This window comes from Myripristis murdjan, chromosome 1 (genome assembly GCF_902150065.1).
Source record: "Myripristis murdjan chromosome 1, fMyrMur1.1, whole genome shotgun sequence".
NCBI classification, from domain to species: domain Eukaryota; kingdom Metazoa; phylum Chordata; class Actinopteri; order Holocentriformes; family Holocentridae; genus Myripristis; species Myripristis murdjan.
Window position 1 is genome coordinate 29,080,409 of NC_043980.1, and position 21,453 is coordinate 29,101,861.

Below are 21,453 nucleotides of genomic sequence, written 5' to 3' on the forward strand. Positions count from 1 at the left end.
TTCAACCAAAATCTGCTAAAACCTAGTTTATTTAAAAATGTAGAAAAAACAGTAGTAAACACAAAACACAAGTACTGCATTGGTGTAATGAAACATGTACTGATCGTCCTTTTAAAATAAACCACAAGGTGTGCACAAACACAGGCTCTCAGCTAAATGGCTGACTGACACATTCTCTATGAGCTATTTTTGTAACTGCTTTGACATTGGTATCATTAGATTCAACAGGGAACGCTGAACATTCTTGATGTATAACATGTCTATGTTTAAAAATGTGGGAATGGCGACACACAAAGTGCCTGTGGAGCACTGCAGAAAGTAGAGGTCAGATTCTCTTGTCTCTGGCATCATTAGATTCAGCAACATGTTTGGTACAGAATATGTCTATGTTCATTATGAATTGCGGCAACATAAAAAAACAGGATAATTTGGTAGTGAATATTGAAAGTTTTACAGATATTTGTTGGGACTTGGGACAAAGAGCTTAAAACTGGGACAGTACTGGACCAATTGCGACGTCTGGTGAACGTACAAAGAGAAATCTGTCAAACTAAACTATCTGGACGTGTCAGGAAGTCCAAATTCTGTAGCGGTTTTGCAACTAGCAATGAGAGCAGCGATGAACTGCAGCCAACAAGTGCAAGACACAGAGTGAGGGGAAACCATGGGGCTGAGTCATTATACCTGCAACACAGCAACTGTGTCACAAAAGCACACCACATACTAAACGTAATACCAAACAGTGCCTACAGTATCTTCGTTTACATAGTATAATGATTTGGCAGTTAGCATGATAGAAATTCGGCATACTTTTGTTGCTTTCCAACTTCAAATTTTAAAAACATGTAGTGCACAAATACAAAAAAGTTTATTATTGTTTTTTATGAACTTCTCATTTTCTGTTGCCCCTTGAATAGCTCCTCCCTTTCCACAATCCACTGCACTGTGGATAAATAGTGCGCAGTTACTGCACAATCAAAATACCAAACCAGTTGAGTATGTTTGTTGAAATTCTTGAGAATATTGCATTTTCATACTTTCACAGTGTGAATATACTCAAAACCCAGTTAGAATGAGTATGTATTATGCTTTTGGGACACAGTTAACATCTCACATGGTCTTGCGCCATTTCCTGTGTCATGTTGAGTGTGTTTTGACAACAAGACATAAATAGGCTCATCTGGGATTCCTCATTATGAAAGGTTTGTCATTTGTGACCCCCTGTCTTCAGTCAGTCATGTACTGTGCAAATCACAGTGACTTCAAGATACTCGATTACAAGACAGAAGATTGTGTAGCAACACTACAGCAGCACAGCGATTTGATGACTTTGAAAGTCAGGCAGTGTGTGCTTCTTATAAATGCAATAAAAATGAATTCAGTTAAGTCTCTCTCAATTCTCAAAATCCTATAAGCGCAAAATTTACTCCCATACACTCGACACTACACTGACTTCAAGTCCTGGACTTACTGTTACTCCCACCATAGTTTAATCAACCATAATGTGCAAATCATATGACAGAGGTCAATATGTCAATGTGTGCAGGTAAATTAGGTCTACTTACAGTGGAGCTCCATCAGCCAGAGAGGTTAGGGAGGCCAGGCTGAGCCACAGCAGAGCCCTATGCAGCCTATTGCCTAATCTCATGTCTGCTGTCAGTGTAGTGCCCGGCACTCTGCCTTTTATCCACTTCCCTCCCCTTTGGCCCATTTCCCTGCACCACTACATCTCCTCTAAAAGGGTCTGGACAGGAGAAAAAGCTGCTGTTCATTCCTTAGTGCCCAGTCTTAAAACAACAATGGTGAGAGTAAAGTCAGACAGAGAGTAAAGAAAAGAGCAAGTAAAGTAAGTAAAGTAAAGTAAAAACAGCTTCACTGGATTGCTGTGAAATTGGGTGAGCACATGCTTGCTCCCCAGAGGACAAACCCTGTCAATTTTGGTGGCTTCATGAGCTTTCTTCTAGTGCCACCATAGCCAGAATTCGGGCTATGCACACAAGAATTCACAAACTGTAATCAGTGAATTGCCATCATATCTGGTGGTGAGTGCATTCATGCTCAACAAAAGAGGATTTTCCTTGACTGTGGTGACCCCATGACCTTTCCTTTAGTGCTCACCTAAGGCCAAACATTCCCCTTGTTCACAAATAATTTGCTTAATGTCTCATGTTGTTTTTAATGCAAATTCAATCAGACAGACTACCTGCACTGTCTTCATAGGCTCACTCACTGCTTTTCCTCCTTCCAAACCAGCCAGTCAGAAGCTGCCTCATTTTCTGTGAGCTCTTTGTACTCTATCAGAGATAGCTTCATTTCCGATGGATTCATAGTTTTTCTATTCCTTCTAGGCTACCTTCTAAAGAGACCTATCTGCTCATCTGGCCATCAATGTCCATCATGCAGAGCACCAATAAGAATATCTGCTTCCCACTCACCCAGCTGTTTTTCTGCATACCTCATTTTGTGTTTGTGATGTTGTTTCAGCTGCGGTTTGTTCACTTGCTGCACTGCCTTCTCACCACCACCAGTGTAAAGGCTCCGGAGGGTTGCACAGGGGCAAAGTCCCATTCTTGTCATTGTCGCAAGTATTGGTAAAAGACTTTATATCACAGAAGAGTGAAGAGTGAAGAGTAATTAGCAACCACTAGCAGCTAAACTATAGGACTTAGTCACTACATGAGTGACACTGCTGGTTGATTTCGCCTGTCCTCTAACTATCTCAGAATGTAGAGAGCGGATTCCCATGAGATTTGATGAGCACATGCATGCTGTCCAGTGCATGGACCATCTCAATGTTGGTGAACTCATGACTTTCACTGTAGCACCACCGCCTGGCCAAATTTCAGATTTGCATACAGTATAAAACTAAATCTAACTTGTGGACTGCCATGATAATTGGTGAGTGCATTCATGCTCTTTTGAGATGATTGCAATGGAATTTGGACCCTGTCAACTTTGATGACCTCATGAACTTTCCTCGAGCACAAACCTTAGGCCAAAATGTTAAAAAATCCATTCCATCACTACTTGCCTTCCTCCATCATGCACCAGTCCAGCAGAGCACCAGTGGTAGAGGGCCTGTTCTTGTTTTTAGAGAAAAGTTGAGCTTACTGAAAGACTGCGTCACTAACATTGATGATGTTAAATGAACTGAATGATAGTCTGGACCATTTGCAGTCTGAGCAGGTTGTTTTACATTATAGCCAATATTAGCCTCACAAGGAATACATCAGTAAATACCCATCAAACACCAGTTTAGGCAGAAGTGGATGGGGAAGAGAAGCAAGAGGAGGGGTTAAGAGTTCAGGATGGAAAGGAGAAGGTGAATGTTAGGGGTGGCTGGCCAGTAGGGGGTGCATTTTTGGAACCCCACCAAACATGTTCAAAATGTGTTTTTAAATGTATCTGTGATTTTTAATTATTATTAAACATTTTAATATTACTATGACATAAATTATTAATGCAAAATCAAAATTCCAACACATGATGGTATCCGAAACTTAAGAGGATAACTGATCAACACACCCTTTTTGGAGGCATATCTCTATTTTAACTCAGTCCTACCTCTTTTTTGCACACAATGTTCTCTTTTTTTTTGTGGACCACTGTGACATGAATGATCAACTTGATACGAGTTGATATCGACTGTAGAGGCCACAGTGTGTCTTTGTGTAGCAGCAGCAGGACCTGAGCTATCTGGACATGCACAGGGTTTGTTTGGTCTGTAATCCTGATCGCATGCCACACTAAAGGCTCCCAGCTAACAGACAGAGCCCTCTCAGCTCACACAAGGCCTTGTCTCTCTAATTATTAAACCTAGCCCTGTGAGCACTCCACATAATAGGGCTGTGGACTGTTTGTACAGGGTGACACAAAAAAACGGGAACTTTTTAACAATCCAATAAAACCAAGAGTGATGGAAGAAAAATATTTTATTCATAGTAATTGAAACCTTAAAACATGCCATTTAAGAAACAATGATGGAATATTCATTTTTTAAAAATTGTGCTGCCACTTGCTCATGTCTGCCAATACGCACTTCAAAGATTCCCGTTTTTTGGGTCACCCTGTATTTGTCTGGTAGTGCTAGATAGACATTATGAAATGCACTATTCACTATTCACTAAATACGAAGGGAAATATAGGAAATAAACACCTGTGCTTATTTTGTGTCATTATTACAGGTTTAGGGAAGGGCAGGAACTGTCAATAATAGGAGGGGGGGTGGGGGGTTGCTGATTGGTGCAGGTCGTTCATGTGATCAGCTTAATTTGCATATGGACAGGTCGGTGAGTGTGCAAGTAAGTAGTTACACCTATGTCGGATCCCACGGATCGCTGAATGGACTATGAGTGTTCGTCGGTTTTCCGGAGCTTCGTCCTTTGTCTCTCCGGTTATCACAAGGCACACCTGTCCTCGCGGCGACTCCCACTAACAGGTAAGTCTCAGTTGAGTGAACTAGTTTATGTGACAGTCCCTAGAAAGCAGACAACGTGTGTCAGGTCCACCGACAGCGAACGATGGCTGTAACCGGGCGCGCTTCACCTGTATCAGCGGTGGAAGTGGTTAGGACCGGGGCGCGGTGGGTTTGCTGGCTCACCTCGGGTTTCTCGACAAACTGTGGTTTTCCTTGTCATTTCACAGCAGCAGACTGTCACCCGATGTGAAAGCAAGCAGCGGTCAAACAGGTGTAACAGGATCTGTGGCATTCCGCAATGCAGCGACGTGCATCCGTCTGTGGCCGTGTGAAACATGCAGGGTGTGTCAGGATTTGTGTGTTATTGCCGCTGGGCTTTAATTTGGACATTCAAATGGTCAGAGTGGCCTATCTTGATATTTGTCTTTATCCTAAAACAGAAAAAAATCTTTCTTTTCTTGTCTATTATTTACTTTTTGGGGGTATTTTTAAAAGTAGTTTAAGTAAAGTTACGTTTACATGTATACATTTTTACTTCACTGCAAGATTTGCTTCACTAGGTTATTTTAAAGCCCGTCATTAGACAGAGCAAATTTTGTCGACTCTCTATCAGCAGAGAAACTGGATCAGAATATATTGTACAGCCTTTCATAGTCACAGATGAGAGGAATGATCTGAATCCACTTTGCTGGTGCACTTTTTTTGTAATCTCCTTATCACCATCAGCTGATACTTTCTTTTTTTTATCTTTTACCTTTTTACTTCTGTTAAGTATACTATATCAGTTGTTATTGTAATATATAATATAGTAAAATATGGGGAAAGCAATACCACTTGAGAGGTGATTTCCAATAACCTTCTCTTTCCAGCACTGCCTATGGATGCTTGTGTGTGGTGGACTGTAGAGTGAGCTTATTTCTTTTTTCCGCATTTCCTGTTTCACTGACCTATAGGCCAATATTCCTGCAATTTTTTTCTGGTTAATGTTAGTGTGACATTTGCATGGACCTACAATCTAAGATTTATCACAGAATTACTGCAGGTCTTTTGCAAAAGGGGTATTTTTTTCCCCCCACACTTCGGTTTAAACAACATGTGATACTGACTGTTACAGTGGAGAGAGCATATTTGAAGTTGGATAGAGCAAGCTATATATTGTTGTAGTCGTCTTGTTTTTGAATTAATGCTATTTTCACTGAATAAACCAAAAGGAAAAGCCAACATTCAGGCAGTAATTCATTATGCCAAATTATTCCATGCTGCCACTTTTTACCAAGTTTGTATAAGGTGAGCTTCTTCCTCTATTCACATGAGTCACCCAAAGTTCTTGTTTTTCTTCTTATCCTTTAGTGTTTTTGTTTTGTCTGATATAGATGAAAATTTCTGTGCACATTTGCTGAACTAGATTAGACCTCATTGACTGAACTGTGATCTGTCCCTGTTTCCAGATGCCTCACTGTCTGTTGTATGCAACTGATGCTTTGTGGGACCAGATGTAAGAGCACACATCTAACAGACCTGATCAATACTTTGTATTCCTCAGGGAGGTGAGTTTGTCAGTACAGAAACCATACTGTCATATGATCGAATTTATTTGTTGCTGTTTATGACTGCATAGACTTGACATATTGCTGGAGGTCAAATTTTACTGCCTTTCTGACAGCTGGACTTGTTTGTGATCCCCAGAGTTGGTTGTCATGGCAATACAGGTGTTCCTTCCACCCACACTGTCAGTGTTTGTCTCTGGGGCGCTGTCCCTGTTCAGCCTGGGCCTGGTCCTGATGCTGTGCGTGATCAGGAAGAAAAGAAGGCTGGAGGGAACGTATCGCCCCAGTGCCGAGGAGAGGAAACAGGCGATGGCAGCGGGACCGGAGAAACCTGGCCTGCCGTTGCCGCTGCCCAAGGAGGAGCGCCTCATATGATGCATAGACATGGACACCCATACCATCACGCTACACACGCCCTCAATCCATATTCAAAATATGGTATTTGTAAACCTCCTGAATGGATACCTCCTGTATTCTGATGTTACTGTGTCTCTCGGTTTTCCTCTTTAAGTGCCTGGATTTTCTCTGTTTCTATTTTGTACCAGCTGCCGTAAGACACACTAACTGTGGGCCCTAAGACAGCACAATCTCCCTCTTGCTATAAATGAATCTAAACTGATCGGGCTATGAGTTCTATCAGTGGTGGCTATTTATGATGAAGGAAATAAGTGTCACTTTTAAAGGGTTATTGAAGGTGTACTCACTGTCTTGAGGTCAGCATTCTCTTTCACTCTGCCATATAAAGAACATATTTTGTACTTGTACAGATGTAGTTAGCCTATATTTTTTACAATGCAATTATTCTGTATGTATATGAAAACCACATGTATTGTACTATTTCAAATTATGGAGAGTATTGATTTAAAAAAAAAAAAAGTGAACATTACTGTGATGCACTTTGATGACAAGCTCTGATAACTCTGATGTCATATTAAAAGCTTAAATCAGTCGTATGTGTGCGTGTGCAAGGTGTTGTTACAGTGAGCCAGGATTGTGCGAATACTCTACAGATGCAATCTCTGTGTTCTGCAGGGGTTGTGCTATCATTATGTAAGGCCCAGTTGTTTTCAGTTTTGTTTATGGTATGAAATGAATCTATTCTCTCATCTGATCCTATGTGAAGAGTTGCCTAATATATACATTGTCCATCCTTCAGAATGTTTACTTCATCATGTTAGTTTTTTTGTTGAGTAGCATTTGTACATGGAGCACTCAGCACATACACATATCAATAACAAATGGTTCAAGTTGTCTATGAAGATAAACCCTCAGGTAGCTCAGTGTAATGAAATTCATTTATTTCCTCAGCCATACTGCCCAGTGGCTTTTATGTAAACTGCAACTCACTAGTCATTGCATGAAGCACATACAATCGACAGAATTCAATTTTAAATATTTGCAAAATGCCAGTCAGTTGCCCACAAATCAAGCTTCAAATCGCTTCTTCAGTTCAGAGACTTTGATGGGAGGTGTCTCTTGCGCCTCAGTTGGTTCTGAACGGCTGTCCACATCTGATGGGGTATTTGAGTCATTTTGTGGGTATGGCCGAACTTTTTCCAAGTTGCATAACATGCTGCATGGTCTACCTGGTTCAGCCAAGCTCTTGGTTTGGGGGCCTTGTTTGGGGGCCTGTGACTGAAACCGAGCTACCACAGACAGCACTTTTGGAGGACGAGGTGTCTGTCCTACTTCTGGCTCCTCTTTCCCTCCTGCTTCTTCGTTGCTTTTTTCCTGACCTGCCTGAGGTTTCAGATCAGTGTCAGCTGGTAGCATCTGAGACTCAGGAGAAGGTGGCGGTTTTGCACTGGCTGTTTCGTCCTGTCTCTGGTGTTCGTCCACCACCTCTGCACCGTTAGGATGACAGTCAGATTGGGCACACAATTCCACAGATCTGTTGCTGTGTGAAGATCCTGTCATCTCCACAGCTTTCCTCTCCTGCTGCCTCTCCTGTCCCTCTCCCTCTCTCACCAGATCTTTCTGTATTTCAGCGGCTTCTTCTTTTACTTCTCTTATCACAATAACCTCATCACTCTGATTTCCATCCACCTCTTTTTCTCCCAACTCATCATCCTCTTGCCTTGCGACTTGTTCTTTCGCAGTCATCTCTTCCAAACCTAGTTTATTTTCCTGATCCTCCTTTGTTTTATCTTCTGCTAACTCAACTGTCTTGTAGTTTATTTTTGCTGTTACTTCTCCTTTGCTCCCATTCATTTCCCCCTGTTGCTCTCCCTTCTCTCTATGCTCTCTCAGTTCACTTCCTTGTTCCTCTACATCACATGGCAGCAGCAGACTTTCTGATACCTCCTCTTCCAGTATGCTTGCGTCCATGCTCAGCCAGTCAGAGTCCTCTGCCAGTTCTGACACCTTGTCTGTGGTTTGCAGTCCCTCTTCCAGGTTCCAGCTGTGCAGGCTGTCACTGCCACTGATGGACAGAGAAAGACTCTCCTGGCTGGGATTGGCGAGTCCACGCTGGAATACACAACCACAGCCTGTGATGCACAAGAGAAGACCATTGCAGGGATATAAATGTGTGTGTTTGTGTCAGTTTCTCCCTGTTACCTTTGTGATGTAGTCATGACTGTCAGGTCCAAACAGGTCCAGGCTGCGTGTGCCGTACAGCAAGCCACGTTCATGGGAGCTCCGGGAGCTGAGCGTGTCAAAGATCTCCCCAAGCAGGTCCATCTCCTCTGGGTCGCACAGCAGTGCCTCTTCTTCCTCTTCATCCTTCTGGAGCTCAGAGTCAGGCTCAGTTGCAGGCATGGACACAGCCCTTACACAAATATAGAGAGAGACAAACAAGAATATTCAGGCTGCATATTCTTCTTTGAAATTCCCAACTCCTCCCTCATCTGTTATTCTTTTTATTTTTCTCACCCATCCCAGGTATGTGTGGTGTCCTCTGTGTTCTCCTCCTCTCCAGGAGCCCTGTGTTTGTGAACAGGCCGACGGGGACGAGACTAACATGAGGCAACATCGCACAACAAAGCCAGGCATACAAACAAAGCAGCCCCCCCAAGTGGAAGCGATAGATGTCACAACACACAACACAGCATTGGGAAGAGAGCAACAGAAGATGCAGCACAGCACAGTCAAGCAATATTACACAGCAGAACAAGCAAATTAAGCAGTGATGAGGTTAGGTGTTGGTTTCATTTAATCAAAATCACATTTAAGAGACTTAAATGTACATTTTCTGAATATGAAATGGGTCAGGGGGGAATTTTTGATGGATTAGTAGAGAGGCTGTGGCAGATCTCACCATTCCAAAATGTTGTGTGATTGGTAGACGGCTCTGTAGGCAGTCAGACTGAGCACGACGGTGTGATACTGATCCACCTCTCTGAAGGGCGTGTGCCTCACTGTGGTCCTGCACCACACATATAAATACACACACAAGAAAAGACAGTTACAACTATTGCAGGATTGGCATCCATTACATATAGGCAAACATACACCTACCTTGTGTATCAGCAGGTTCTTCAAGCCCATTTTGGTGAGACCTTTGGCCTGAGAGAGATTTCAAATATTAATGAATGTGTTGTTCTTGTGATACTGATAGCATAACTCTAACCTGCTTCTCACAGGGCCAAAACACACTTTGGCTTGTGCTTACCTTCATGTTTGCCTTGGATTTCATATTGAGAATGATTGCTCCTCCCCCTTTCTGTAACAAGGACAAGTGTATGCCTATTGGCCAGTTCTCAGCAAGGGGTGCCATTGTGTTTCAATGGTATTAAAACAGTCTTACCTTCAGGTTACCAACTAACTGTTGATAAGATGTGCCTCTTCCTACAAACAGAGATAAAGAGGAGGAAGAGATAAGTGAGCGATAGAAAAGTTTGAGATACACATGCTTCTTACCCCCCCCCCCCCCCCGCCCCCCCCCCACCACACACACACACAGAAAGAGAGAGAGAGAGAGAGAGAGAGAGAGAGAGAGAGGCATACCCGCAGTTGCTCCACACTGCAGAATCTCCTCTTCAAAGAGATCATCTGGTTCCTTCCCTTTGTTCAGAATCTCCATGCGGTCATCAATAAACTGAAAATCAACAGCATGGTAGATGTAAAGCTGTGTTTAGTCAGGCTTTCATATGGACTGTGTACAATCAACAATACATATAATTCTGAGTAAATGAGAACCATACAAAATCTGTCACAAAATGGTGTCCAAATTTGTAGAAATTCAAAATTTATTTGAATTGCTCAGTGGAATCTTTTTCAGTCTTTGAAACAGCATAAAATTACATAATTCTAGTAGAAATCATGAAGTGTGTTTGAAGTTTGTTTTTTTTCAAACTTCATTTCTGCTTTATTTTTTGATGGTGACGGTAGACAGACAGGAAAAGAGTTTTATCATTGGTTGATCGGCTTAATCAGCATAGTTAAACAGCATTGTGTGAACTTGGCTGGCATTAGATTTAACAAAATAATGTATTTATATGTAAGAGTTGCATACATTAGCTTTTCATAATATTGTAGACCACCATCCAAAATTTTTGCTTTAATAGTGCAGAAACCTCTGACCACTTTTTTTTTTTTTTTTTTTTTTGCCTTGCAGCTTGTAATATCCTAACATTTCATGTCAAAGATACCGATACATGGTGCAGCACTTTAAGAATTTTATGTTGCCAGTGACAGCATCAGAGTTTGCCTCACACTGTCCTAAACATCTTTCTTTTATATATTTTCAAAAAGCAAATGAACACACAGATACTGTAGATAACAGAGTGTGTCCTGCAGGGGGCAGTGTGCTGCATGATTTAGGACTGTGTACCTGCTTGAAGAACTGCAAATGAATGGCACTTTGCAGGAACTGTCTCATACTGGGTGACCTGTGATGCAAAAACAGCTCCTCATTGAACCACATCTCACCCGTCTGCGAAGAGAAGAACACAGGAAGAGACAAGATTGAGTCCAGACTGAGTCCAGAAAAATGTAGGTAGTCCCTCTTGAATTTTATAAAAGAGTACACAGTCTTGTGCAGGGCTGAAGCTTTGAGGTGCTCATTTTATTGCCTTCATAATCATTCACAATTTTTTTCTGGTATTTTTTTTTTCATGACGCATGTAAAAAATATATATACACATTTTTTGTTACTTTTTTTTTTTTTTTTTTTTTTTCCCCCTCCCCCCCCCCCTAATGGGGACCAAATTTTATTTTCTTTATTTTTTTCTTTTTCTTTTTCTTTCTCTTTCGTTTTTATATACACCCACATATATATATATATATATATATATATATACATACACACATACATTCATTCACATACACACACATCCATCCATCCATCCATCCATCCATATATATACATACATATACATACATATATACATTCATACACCCGTACACATATACATATATATACATACATACACATGCACATGTATACACATTTTTTTTCTTTTGGGGAAAAAACCAACAAATAATCAGGTGGCAGTAACAGGCAACCATCCACTTCACAAGCACAAAGGCAGACAAAAACAAAAACAAGACAACATAAGAAAAGTATCCAATAAGCGAATGACACCAAACAAAAAAACAAAACAAAACAAAACAAAACAAAACAAAACAAAACAAAAACAAAAACAAAAACAAAAACAAAAACTAACAAGTACAAACACTGTAACAAGGGGATCCTGTCTGTAATGCTAAACACTGCAATGGCTCAGCATTGATCGTTTAAATAATCAAATTAGTTTGTTTGTTTTTTTTTCCTCTCCTCTTTCCCCTTCCTCCTTGTTTCCTTTCTTTTCTTTTCACCACCCCTCAGCTTCAATGAACTGTCTCCATCTTTCCATGTGATACTGTCTATCTGTGATAAAACTCTCCAAAATAAATTGGTATTTAACAAAACTTTTGAATCTATGAACATTTAAGAACTCGGCATTGGATGCTTTATAGATGAACCTTTTCCCCAGTAAGATTATTAAGTTAATAATGTAATTCTTTTCCTCCTTAACTTTTTTTTTTTTCCACATTTTTTGTTACTTTTTTTTTTTTTTTTTTTTTTCCCCCTCCACCACCCCCCCTAATGGGGACCAAATTTTATTTTCTTTATTTTTTTCTTTTTCTTTCTCTTTCGTTTTTATATACACCCACATATATATATATATATATATATATATATATATATATATATATATATATATATATATACATACACACATACATTCATTCACATACACACACATCCATCCATCCATCCATCCATACATATATATACATACATATACATACATATATACATTCATACACCCGTACACATATACATATATATACATACATACACATGCACATGTATACACATTTTTTTTCTTTTGGGGAAAAAACCAACAAATAATCAGGTGGCAGTAACAGGCAACCATCCACTTCACAAGCACAAAGGCAGACAAAAACAAAAACAAGACAACATAAGAAAAGTATCCAATAAGCGAATGACACCAAACAAAAAAACAAAACAAAACAAAACAAAACAAAACAAAACAGAAACAAAAACAAAAACAAAAACAAAAACAAAAACAAAAACAAAAACTAACAAGTACAAACACTGTAACAAGGGGATCCTGTCTGTAATGCTAAACACTGCAATGGCTCAGCATTGATCGTTTAAATAATCAAATTAGTTTGTTTGTTTTTTTTTCCTCTCCTCCTTCCCCTTCCTCCTTGTTTCCTTTCTTTTCTTTTCACCACCCCTCAGCTTCAATGAACTGTCTCCATCTTTCCATGTGATACTGTCTATCTGTGATAAAACTCTCCAAAATAAATTGGTACTTTTGAATCTATGAACATTTAAGAACTCGGTATTGGATGCTTTATAGATGAACCTTTTCCCCAGTAAGATTATTAAGTTAATAATGTAATTCTTTTCCTCCTTAACTTTTTTTTTTTTCCACATTTTTTGTTACTTTGTTACTTACTACTTTTGTTACTGACCTTGTCTCCCTGCACTGCGTCCCTGTAGCCTCCAAACAGCAGAGCCTGAGCTCGCAGGAAGGCCTTGGCGACACCGCAGCCAGGAGACACCGCCTGGCGCTTCAAACGCACCTTCAGCCCTGACATCTGGGGACAGACAACAGAGGCCAAGAGAATGATTTGTATATATTCACAGGTGCACAAGTGAACGAACATACCCCTATAGACACACACACACAATATTACCACATCTGAAGGAATCCTCTTCAGGTCATCAAAGGTGGTCTCTAGAGTGTTTGTGTCCACATTCAGAATCACGACTTCCTCCAATCCGCGACTCCTCACCTTCTGTCATGGACAGACACAGAGGCAGTGACACACACTGGTCAGTGCTGTTTGTTAGTAACTCACAGCGGCAGACGAATAGGTTTGGTAGTATCCTTTGGATAATGAAAGAACTGTATGTTGATGGAAATTGGAGCTTGTTGCATTATTTTGCATTATTTTAATCAGCACTCTACCTCACTCAGACTGGAGTGGACCCCTATGAGGTAGGGCATTGGTGCACTGCAATCAAATGAGACATTGGTATTAGAAAATGTTAAAATCAATTGTCAGAGAGATACAGAGACAGAGAGAGAGCATCTACTCACCAGCAGTAGTCCAGTAGGTGAGGTGGCAGGATGGGGATGAAGATGTGCTGCCAGTACATGGGGTAGATCACAGCACTTAGTGCATGGACACAGGCCGTCAGCTGCACACAACACAATGTAGGGGTGGTTTCAGAGTGTGGTGGGGAAGGCTCCCAAGGCAAAGGTGAACTCACTGTGTCCAGTGTTGGTGAACGCAGCCCTAGGCCCAACTCCTCCCCTAACCAATTCCCTCATCAGGGCCACACTACATGAAGCCTCTGGTGCTTTATTCACTCTCTGTTCCTGGCTGCCTCTGCTGTTGCTGGTTTGGTGTTCAGTTTTGTTGCCTTGTTTTGCTGAGCTTATGTTTTCACTCCTTCAAGGTATGTCAGCCAAATCTTATGGCAAATTACAGTTAAGTGAGAGATTTTGCCTAATAAATGAACTTGTTTGTTGTTCTCTGTCCTCTTCAGTAACGAGTCTGTGTGCATGATCAACACACCAGATACCCAAGCTTAAGGAGATTTTAATTCCTGGGGCGAAACTCCCCAGGTGGCGTTGTTGGTGCTGTGTTCCTTAACTTATAATCCTCACCACAAGAGCATAAAACATACTTAACACTCAGGCTACACATTACGGACAATATTTCACGCCTCAATTTATGCCAGATATCTCAAAAGCAATCTAATATAACTATGGGTTAACACTTATTTGAAATTTTAAGTGGAGCAACAATGAACATTAAGCATTCTTCAAACAGTATAATAACAATTGGCTGTAGAATGGCTGACCAGAACAGACTGATCAGTGTATTAGGCTAATCCTAAATTTGATATTGTGCATATCATTACCTTTTGAGATTTATATATTACATGTTCATATCTAGATAATGATATACCAATATAGTGTTCAGTCCTACTTAATGTCCAAACTAGTGTGTGTGTGTGTGTGTGTGTGTGTGTGTGTGTGTCAGGTGTGGAATTAACTTTACAGGATTCATGTCATATTGATTGAGTAACTTTTTGATTTTTATAAGTCATGATTTTACTCTAACATAAGTTTTTTCTGTACTTTCTGTAGTAAGTATTGTACTTAGCTACTTTTTAACCAACTCCATCAGCTTACAAATGCAGCAAGGCTCTCTATAAGCATCGTAAACTCATTTAAGCAATTTCCAGTGAAAAGAATATAGTTTGAATTTTGAATTCTTGTCCTTTTAGAATTTCATGGACTACATTGCATCGAATAAACCTACTTTTTTCTTTTGCTATCAGCAAAGTGACAATACTTCTACTTGAATAGCAAGTACTACTCTTTCCACCACTAGTATGTGTGTGTATGTGTGTGTGTCTTACAGTGCTGAGTTTGCTGGCAAAGATGAGGATGCGTCTCTCAAACAGCATGCTGGCATAGATCTGGAGCAGGTTACTCATATCCACAGCTACAATCAGCTCCGTCAGGTTTCTCTGGAACACACATACACACTGATGTTGACTAATTTATCAAATAGATACTGAAAATAAAAGTGGCGAAGTTTCATTATGTGGCAAAATAAAGAAGTAATTAAGTAAATAAATAAATAAAAGCAGTGGAGGATGCAAATCCACAGTTGAGTATTCTGACACACTCACACTCTCAGGGATGGAGGGAAGACTCCTGGGATCTGGGGCAATGAAGTAAGGAACCTGGGGAGAGAGACGGAAACAGCACTGTATTAAAGGCTCTGAGAAAGTCACCAGAATTAAAGCCATACTTCACCCATTTTGACATATTTCATATGATTTCACTTGCCCCCACAGTGGTATGTGGGGCAGTAGTGATGTTATGCGCTTGTGTGCTGGATAATGGTTTGATGGCCCGAGTGCCAACTGTTTACCTCCTACCATTGTTTGGATTGTTTGGTTAACTTTTAGCTTTCTTTCAAAATATTCACCGAAATCCACTCAAATAATCACTTTTACAAATGTTTTTGTCCAGAAAGAAAACGTACAAATGATTTTGCATACACAAGCACAATATGAAATTAAAGCTGCAAGCAGCGTTGGTCGGCCCTCGCACCGGTGCCGGTCCGCGACGATGTTTGTGTCATTGAAGTGCAGACAATTTATCCATTTTCCCATTTGTAAGGGTATTTTTCAGTGCTTTCAGTTGGAAAGAGTTTTGGGCTTTTATTTTGAAAGGCCCAGGATGTCCTAGTGTGTGAGTGACATGAGTACTGAGCTAATACATGAGTACTGGCAGCTGTGTCATGATCAGACCAAAATGCAGGCAGACAGAAAAATCCCCATGCAATCCAATGGAAAAATCGATCAAACCCACCCATGTTTGAGGTAACGCCGCTCGGACATCGTTTGAGTTACAGACTTTATTCAAAGTTTAAACGAGACACAAGACTCGGCTCTATAAATCTTGTATTTACACGATTTTGTTATCTTATACCGTTTTTGAGTTACGGCAGTTTAAGTTTGACTGTTTTCAGTTTATAATGGGTGTGTCCGTTACCTAGAGTGAGTCACATGACCGGGCAGAGTGCAGAGGAGAGGACACCAGGGTCCAAAATGGTCGAAAAGTCTTGACAGCGGCCACAAACTTGTTCCAATTTAAAAATTAATTAGACATTTACTTTAGACGGTAGGTGGCTAAGTAGTGCCAAGTGTGCGCCTGGCGCCTTCGAGGGCGTTTATTCGAGGGCTGACTTCGAGGGCGTTTATTTTAAAAACTAAGGCCGGAATGACGAAATCCCGAACAACTTTTGTTAAGCACTGTATCCTCTTTCATTTATTAGCTTTTCAAGCCAAGATTTACGGCCTCAGAGGAGATAAATTTTGTTCAACGCGCAATTTCGGGGCCCGACTTTTACTTTGAAAGGCAAATTGCGGACTTCCTGTTGATTTTAGGTGGGGGGGGCGGCACGTGAAATCTCGGCCTTGATGAGACCTACGTCTCGGCGCTGGTTTGGTCTCTCTATCACATTCCTGTGGGCCGCAGCAGCCGATTTAGTGTGCCTAGGTGGCGCTAGAGAGCCCATTTTTGCACTTCGGGGGTCCGAGTTGCCATTTTATCGAATTTTTCGCCAGACCTGGGGTGCGTGCCAAATTTGGTGAGTTTTTGAGCATGTTTAGGGGGTCAAATTAAGCGTCAAAAAAACGTACCGATAATAAAAAGAACCGGAAAAAACAGTACAAAAACAATAGGCCCTCTCTCCGATGGAGGGCGAGGGCCTAATTAGTTTAGGATTCCTCTGTGTCTATGCTCTGATTCTGTCTCATATAAGACTTCCAGTTTGGGCATTCAGTCTTCAAAACAGAATTTCCAGAAACACTTCCTTAAACCAATTCATTTATATTTAACTGTCAAATCCAGTGAAGTTACAAATGAGATTCATATTTAATGTCATAATAATAAAGAAAAATGCTATAATATTATTCCCCAATTGCCTAGGTCCCAACTAGATGAAGACAGCCATCAATATCCACAAAATGTCAAAGTATATCAAAATCCTCACTTTACTGGATTTGATGAGTAAATATCAATGAACTGGTTATGTCTGGATGTTGAAAATTCTGTATTTTTATGTAGAAGGCTGATCACCCTAACCAAAAGTTTTATTTTCTGTTTATTTGAGTCAGCAAGACACACTGCAACGTGGCCACCACAGAATCACAAAAAATAGCTTAAGAAAAAATATTGTGCTCGTGCACTCAGTAATCATAGGTGCATTTTCTTTTCAGACAACAGCGCTTATAAAATGTCTGTTAAACCTTGTTGGAGTTGATTTAGACAGCTATTTTTAAACAAAGCTGACCGGGAGGATATCAACCCAAAGGCAGGGGGCTAATAGTTAGCTTTGGAGCCGTCCATCAGTAGTGCAGCAACTGACCTATATAGCACTTAGAGGGTAAGTACAGTACAGTACAACAATTTTTTTCAAAATGGGTGAACTATCCCTTTAATGTATGTTTTCTTTGTTTTCAAATGTATATTAGTACATTTAGGATCATACAGAAACTGGTTACAAGACCAAATTATCAAGAGTTTCATTCCAAAATGCTATGCATCCTGTTTAAAAAAAAAAAAAACTAAATCAGTGATGACACTACTGATACTATCTGCCAAAGCACAACTACTTTGAAAGCAAAAGTGTTAAAATGACTAATAACTTTAAGACTAAATCATATCGATAGATATTTTACTTGTCACATTAGAGATCATTTTCAAAAAGTAGGCATCACTTTTTCCCCTCCAAGTGGTGGATGTCTCATTTTGGAATCAAACTTCAGATACAAAATCAACATGAGCAAGGAATTGCATCTGGCACCAAATCAGCCATCTCCTCTAAGCAGACCAGTCAGAGGTAAGTATTTCCCTATGTTAGTTCAAGTTCAAATTTATTTGAAGCCCCATATCAGTTTTTATAGCCTCAGTGGGCCACAAGTTTAAAACAGACAACAGGACAGCACTCCCCAACTTAAATCTCACAGCAGGTAAGAAAAAACTCCCCCCAAAACCCAAAGATGGAACAGGGCAAATGGAAAAAATCTTGAGGACTACAGAGAGAAGAGAACCCCCCCATAGCCAGACATGGAGTTATGCACATTATTTATTATTCCAAGGATCACACTCAGTGTTAACAGTTAGTCCACATAAGGTTCATTTTAAACAGTTGATTGCATAGGAGGGTAAGTGAGGACGATGTTTTAGTCAACAGACATGAGGTTCAGCACTTAAGCACAGACACAGTGGATGTTTTTTTTTTTTTTTTTTTTTTTTTTTGCAGATTAGCCTGTATGCGGCTTCGGTTGTCAGTCCAGACATGGACCGCTGGGACTCACCCCCTCATGTCCCTCTTGGTGTCCAACAGGGTGGGACACCTCTGTGCTGACCAAAAGCTGCTCTCCCTCAGAGAAAACACAACACACTAACCATTCACAGAAATGACCATAAAGTCAAGTCTGACTCCTGCTTGTCATCGGCTAATTTAGACTTACCATCTGCAGAGTGACAGATCCAGCTGCCAGCGGGATGGGCTGCTTGTACAGAGCAGCCAGCAGCAATTTCATTTCATTTGTCTGTTGAGAGAAGTATGGTAGAGATATTCATTCAAGATGGTGTAGATTAATGGATTAAAATGAACATGAGAGAGTCCAGGAGACACACACACAGACAGCATACAGAAACTCACCTGTCCTTTTGTAAGGTAATCAGCCAGGTTGTTGAGGAGTTTGTAAAACACTTCAAACCATGGAAGATAACTGTAACCAAATGGATAAAAAAATGCTTTACATCATAGTATTAAGTGTATTGTAAAGCTTCCTATAGGGGTTACTCTCTCTCTCTTTCTCTCTTATACACACACACACACACACACACACACACACACATACCTGAGCATGCAAAGGCAGGTCTGTGTGCTGTTGGTGAGGCGACAGAAGCCAAAGCGCTGGCATCCTTCAAGGTCAGTCAAGACGAAAGTAAAGTGCTGCACTGCCACTCCATCCCTCACTCTGGAGAGACAGACGGATGCATGGATGAATAGTAAATAAGTAAGTAAAGATTATTCATATAGCACCTTTCACAGATACAAAATCACTTTACATTAGTGAAAAAGGCAATATAAAAGGCATGTGAAAAACAGGCTGACAAGTTAAATCACAACAACAACAAACAAATGAGGACAGAGGCACAAAAATAAGTACAAAAAATCCAAAACATAGAGAAAGAAAGAAAGTAATTAATAAAAAAGACAAATAAAAAAGACACACAGGTAGACGGGCGGTCAGGCCACAGGAAAGATGAACTGGAGGAAGGAGAGGCAGTGATGAACTGATAATGAGAGATCTGGCTTTGCAAATGAGCGGTGACTGTGCTCACCTTTGTATGTCGTAGGGGAAACAGAATTTGGGCAGTGTTTTACAGGACTCCTACGCAGTGAGAAATACCCTTTTTAACCAGTGTCATTCCAATATGACATTACATCTGTAAATATTATACACTGTAAAGAAGAGCAGACATGAGTGGATACCTCATCACAGAAGTCCTCTGGAAACTGAAACAAAACACCAGGATCTGCAAAACAACACAAAACCAAACAAACAAAATAAAAAAATACTAATATAACACTACTATTAATCATAAGCTTTGTTTGTGAATAGCTCACAGAAGAGCAGAGTTTTCAAAGTGCCCTGTGAAAAGACATAATAATGAGCCATATAAACAAAAATAGGAAACATTCAAAAGAAAAAAAATGATAAAAGACATAATGCAGGCAGCATGTCCATAATAGTGTTCCCTCTTTTTGGACCCCCAGCTCTCGACCCAGTTCCCTCTCTGGAGTAAAAAGCTGCTGTTGTTATTATGATAGCTATCATAAGAAGTTCTCATATGAATTCTAGTGTGACTAGAAATGTTTTGTGGTTTCTGATCACATGACAGGAAGTATGAGCAACTCCCAGTTCAGCAAAAACCTATTCTTTCATGCCCTCATCACACTTTCCTTGTAATGAATGTGTAATAGCTATAGTAAATCAAATAGTATTTAAAATTTATGTTTTTTTTTTTTTGTTGTTTTTTTTTTAACAAGTTAGGTCTCAGATGGGTGGGGTTTGTTTCATGGGACAGCACAATGAGTAGCAGAGAGTTAATAAAATCATGACAGAGGATGTGAAGGACACTTTTGATGACTCATTTCAAAGGTTCTGCAGTAAACCCACACAAATGGCTAAAACAAAAGCTAGGAAACATTTGCGAATCCCAACTGGCCCAGATTTGCTGCTGACAGGAAGGCAAGGACAGATTTTGATGCAAAGCACACAAGTGTCACTCACCTTTGTCTCTGGCGATGGGGCCAGTTGCTTCAAAGAACCAGTAGAAAGTTCGCTCAGGGTTTTTTCTGACAGGAAAGAGCACTGATGGTGAGGGGAAGTCCACATGGACTGCTTACCAACAAGGTGTCACCTACCAAACTAATGCTGAGGTGTTTATTTGGTCTCACTGTGAAGCTGGACAACATTTTTCACATCAACATTACTCACAATTCCCCAGACTTCCCCTCCAAATAGATATTGAACTGATTAACTTCACGAAAAAAAGGTAAATTGTAGTATATTTATTACAGATACAGAGGCAGTCTGTATCTGTAATAAATACACTACAATTCTATTTATATTACAACATTCATGAGCTGGCCTTCTCTGGCAAACACAGAAGGCTATTTTCTGGGTTTTGAGCAAGACATACCGTGCAGGGTTTGGTAACTCTGCCACAGAGGGCAACAGAATTATTGTAGGAAACTTCCTGTGCAGTTGTGAGAGGAAGTAATAAAAGCCGCAAGAACAGAGAGAAGGGCAGAGATGATGGAGGTAGAGCAAACAAGGAGATGTTAAACTTACTTCAGTCTGGAGCCCATGCTGTCTGGATGTGTCTGTGTCCATGTGGTTGACCAGGAGAGAGGGGGGGACCTCAGCAGGTGTGTTGGATCGGAGACATATTTCGATTGCACTGACGGTACAGACAACCACAGACAGCAGCGGCAGCAGCAGCAGCCTGTGCGATCAGCACCAGAGTGAACGACACACTTCCTGATCTGTCTGTGTGTATGTTGTGCTCTGCTGTGTGTGTGTGTGACGTCTTCTGATCTCTCAGACCATCTCTCTAACCTCTGAGCATCTGTCTGTTTTTCTCACTTCCTCATCCTTGTCTTTTGAAGTGTCTTCAAAATTTAGTTTTTATGTGTGGATGCAACACACACACACACACACACAGCATACATTGACACGTACACACACACACCTCTTACCTGAATGTGCAGCTAAAAGAAGTTAGTAATAGACTTCCTGTGCAGTGACCTCAGGGAGGTTTGCATAAAACCAAACTAAATGATCCCTCCATTCCTTTTTCCTTGATTTGATTTTTCATGGTCTCTGTCATAACCGTTGGAGCTATTATC

General features: G+C 40.5%; 1 protein-coding gene across 2 annotated transcripts; it reads right to left on the reverse strand.

Annotated features, from left to right (window-relative positions):
* Positions 1 to 7,245: 7,245 nt before the first annotated feature.
* On the reverse strand, positions 7,246 to 21,078 carry dennd1c (DENN domain containing 1C). Of its 2 annotated transcripts, XM_030062974.1 has the most exons (23): positions 20,897 to 21,078; positions 20,333 to 20,397; positions 19,531 to 19,574; positions 19,380 to 19,429; positions 18,893 to 19,012; positions 18,691 to 18,760; positions 18,497 to 18,577; positions 18,341 to 18,406; positions 15,140 to 15,193; positions 14,864 to 14,974; positions 13,530 to 13,630; positions 13,398 to 13,443; positions 13,123 to 13,224; positions 12,898 to 13,023; positions 10,739 to 10,840; positions 9,913 to 10,003; positions 9,713 to 9,753; positions 9,578 to 9,628; positions 9,424 to 9,471; positions 9,224 to 9,331; positions 8,839 to 8,921; positions 8,524 to 8,734; positions 7,246 to 8,433 (listed from the first exon to the last, which is right to left on the reverse strand). In XM_030062974.1, exons 1-23 carry the CDS (start codon positions 20,911 to 20,913, stop codon positions 7,390 to 7,392), a joined length of 2,832 nt encoding a protein of 943 aa, XP_029918834.1. In that variant the 5' UTR covers positions 20,914 to 21,078; the 3' UTR covers positions 7,246 to 7,389. The 2 variants fall into 2 exon arrangements, with proteins under 2 accessions (XP_029918834.1, XP_029918842.1); XM_030062982.1 differs by lacking the exon at positions 18,341 to 18,406.
* Between the last annotated feature and the right edge of the window lie 375 nt (positions 21,079 to 21,453).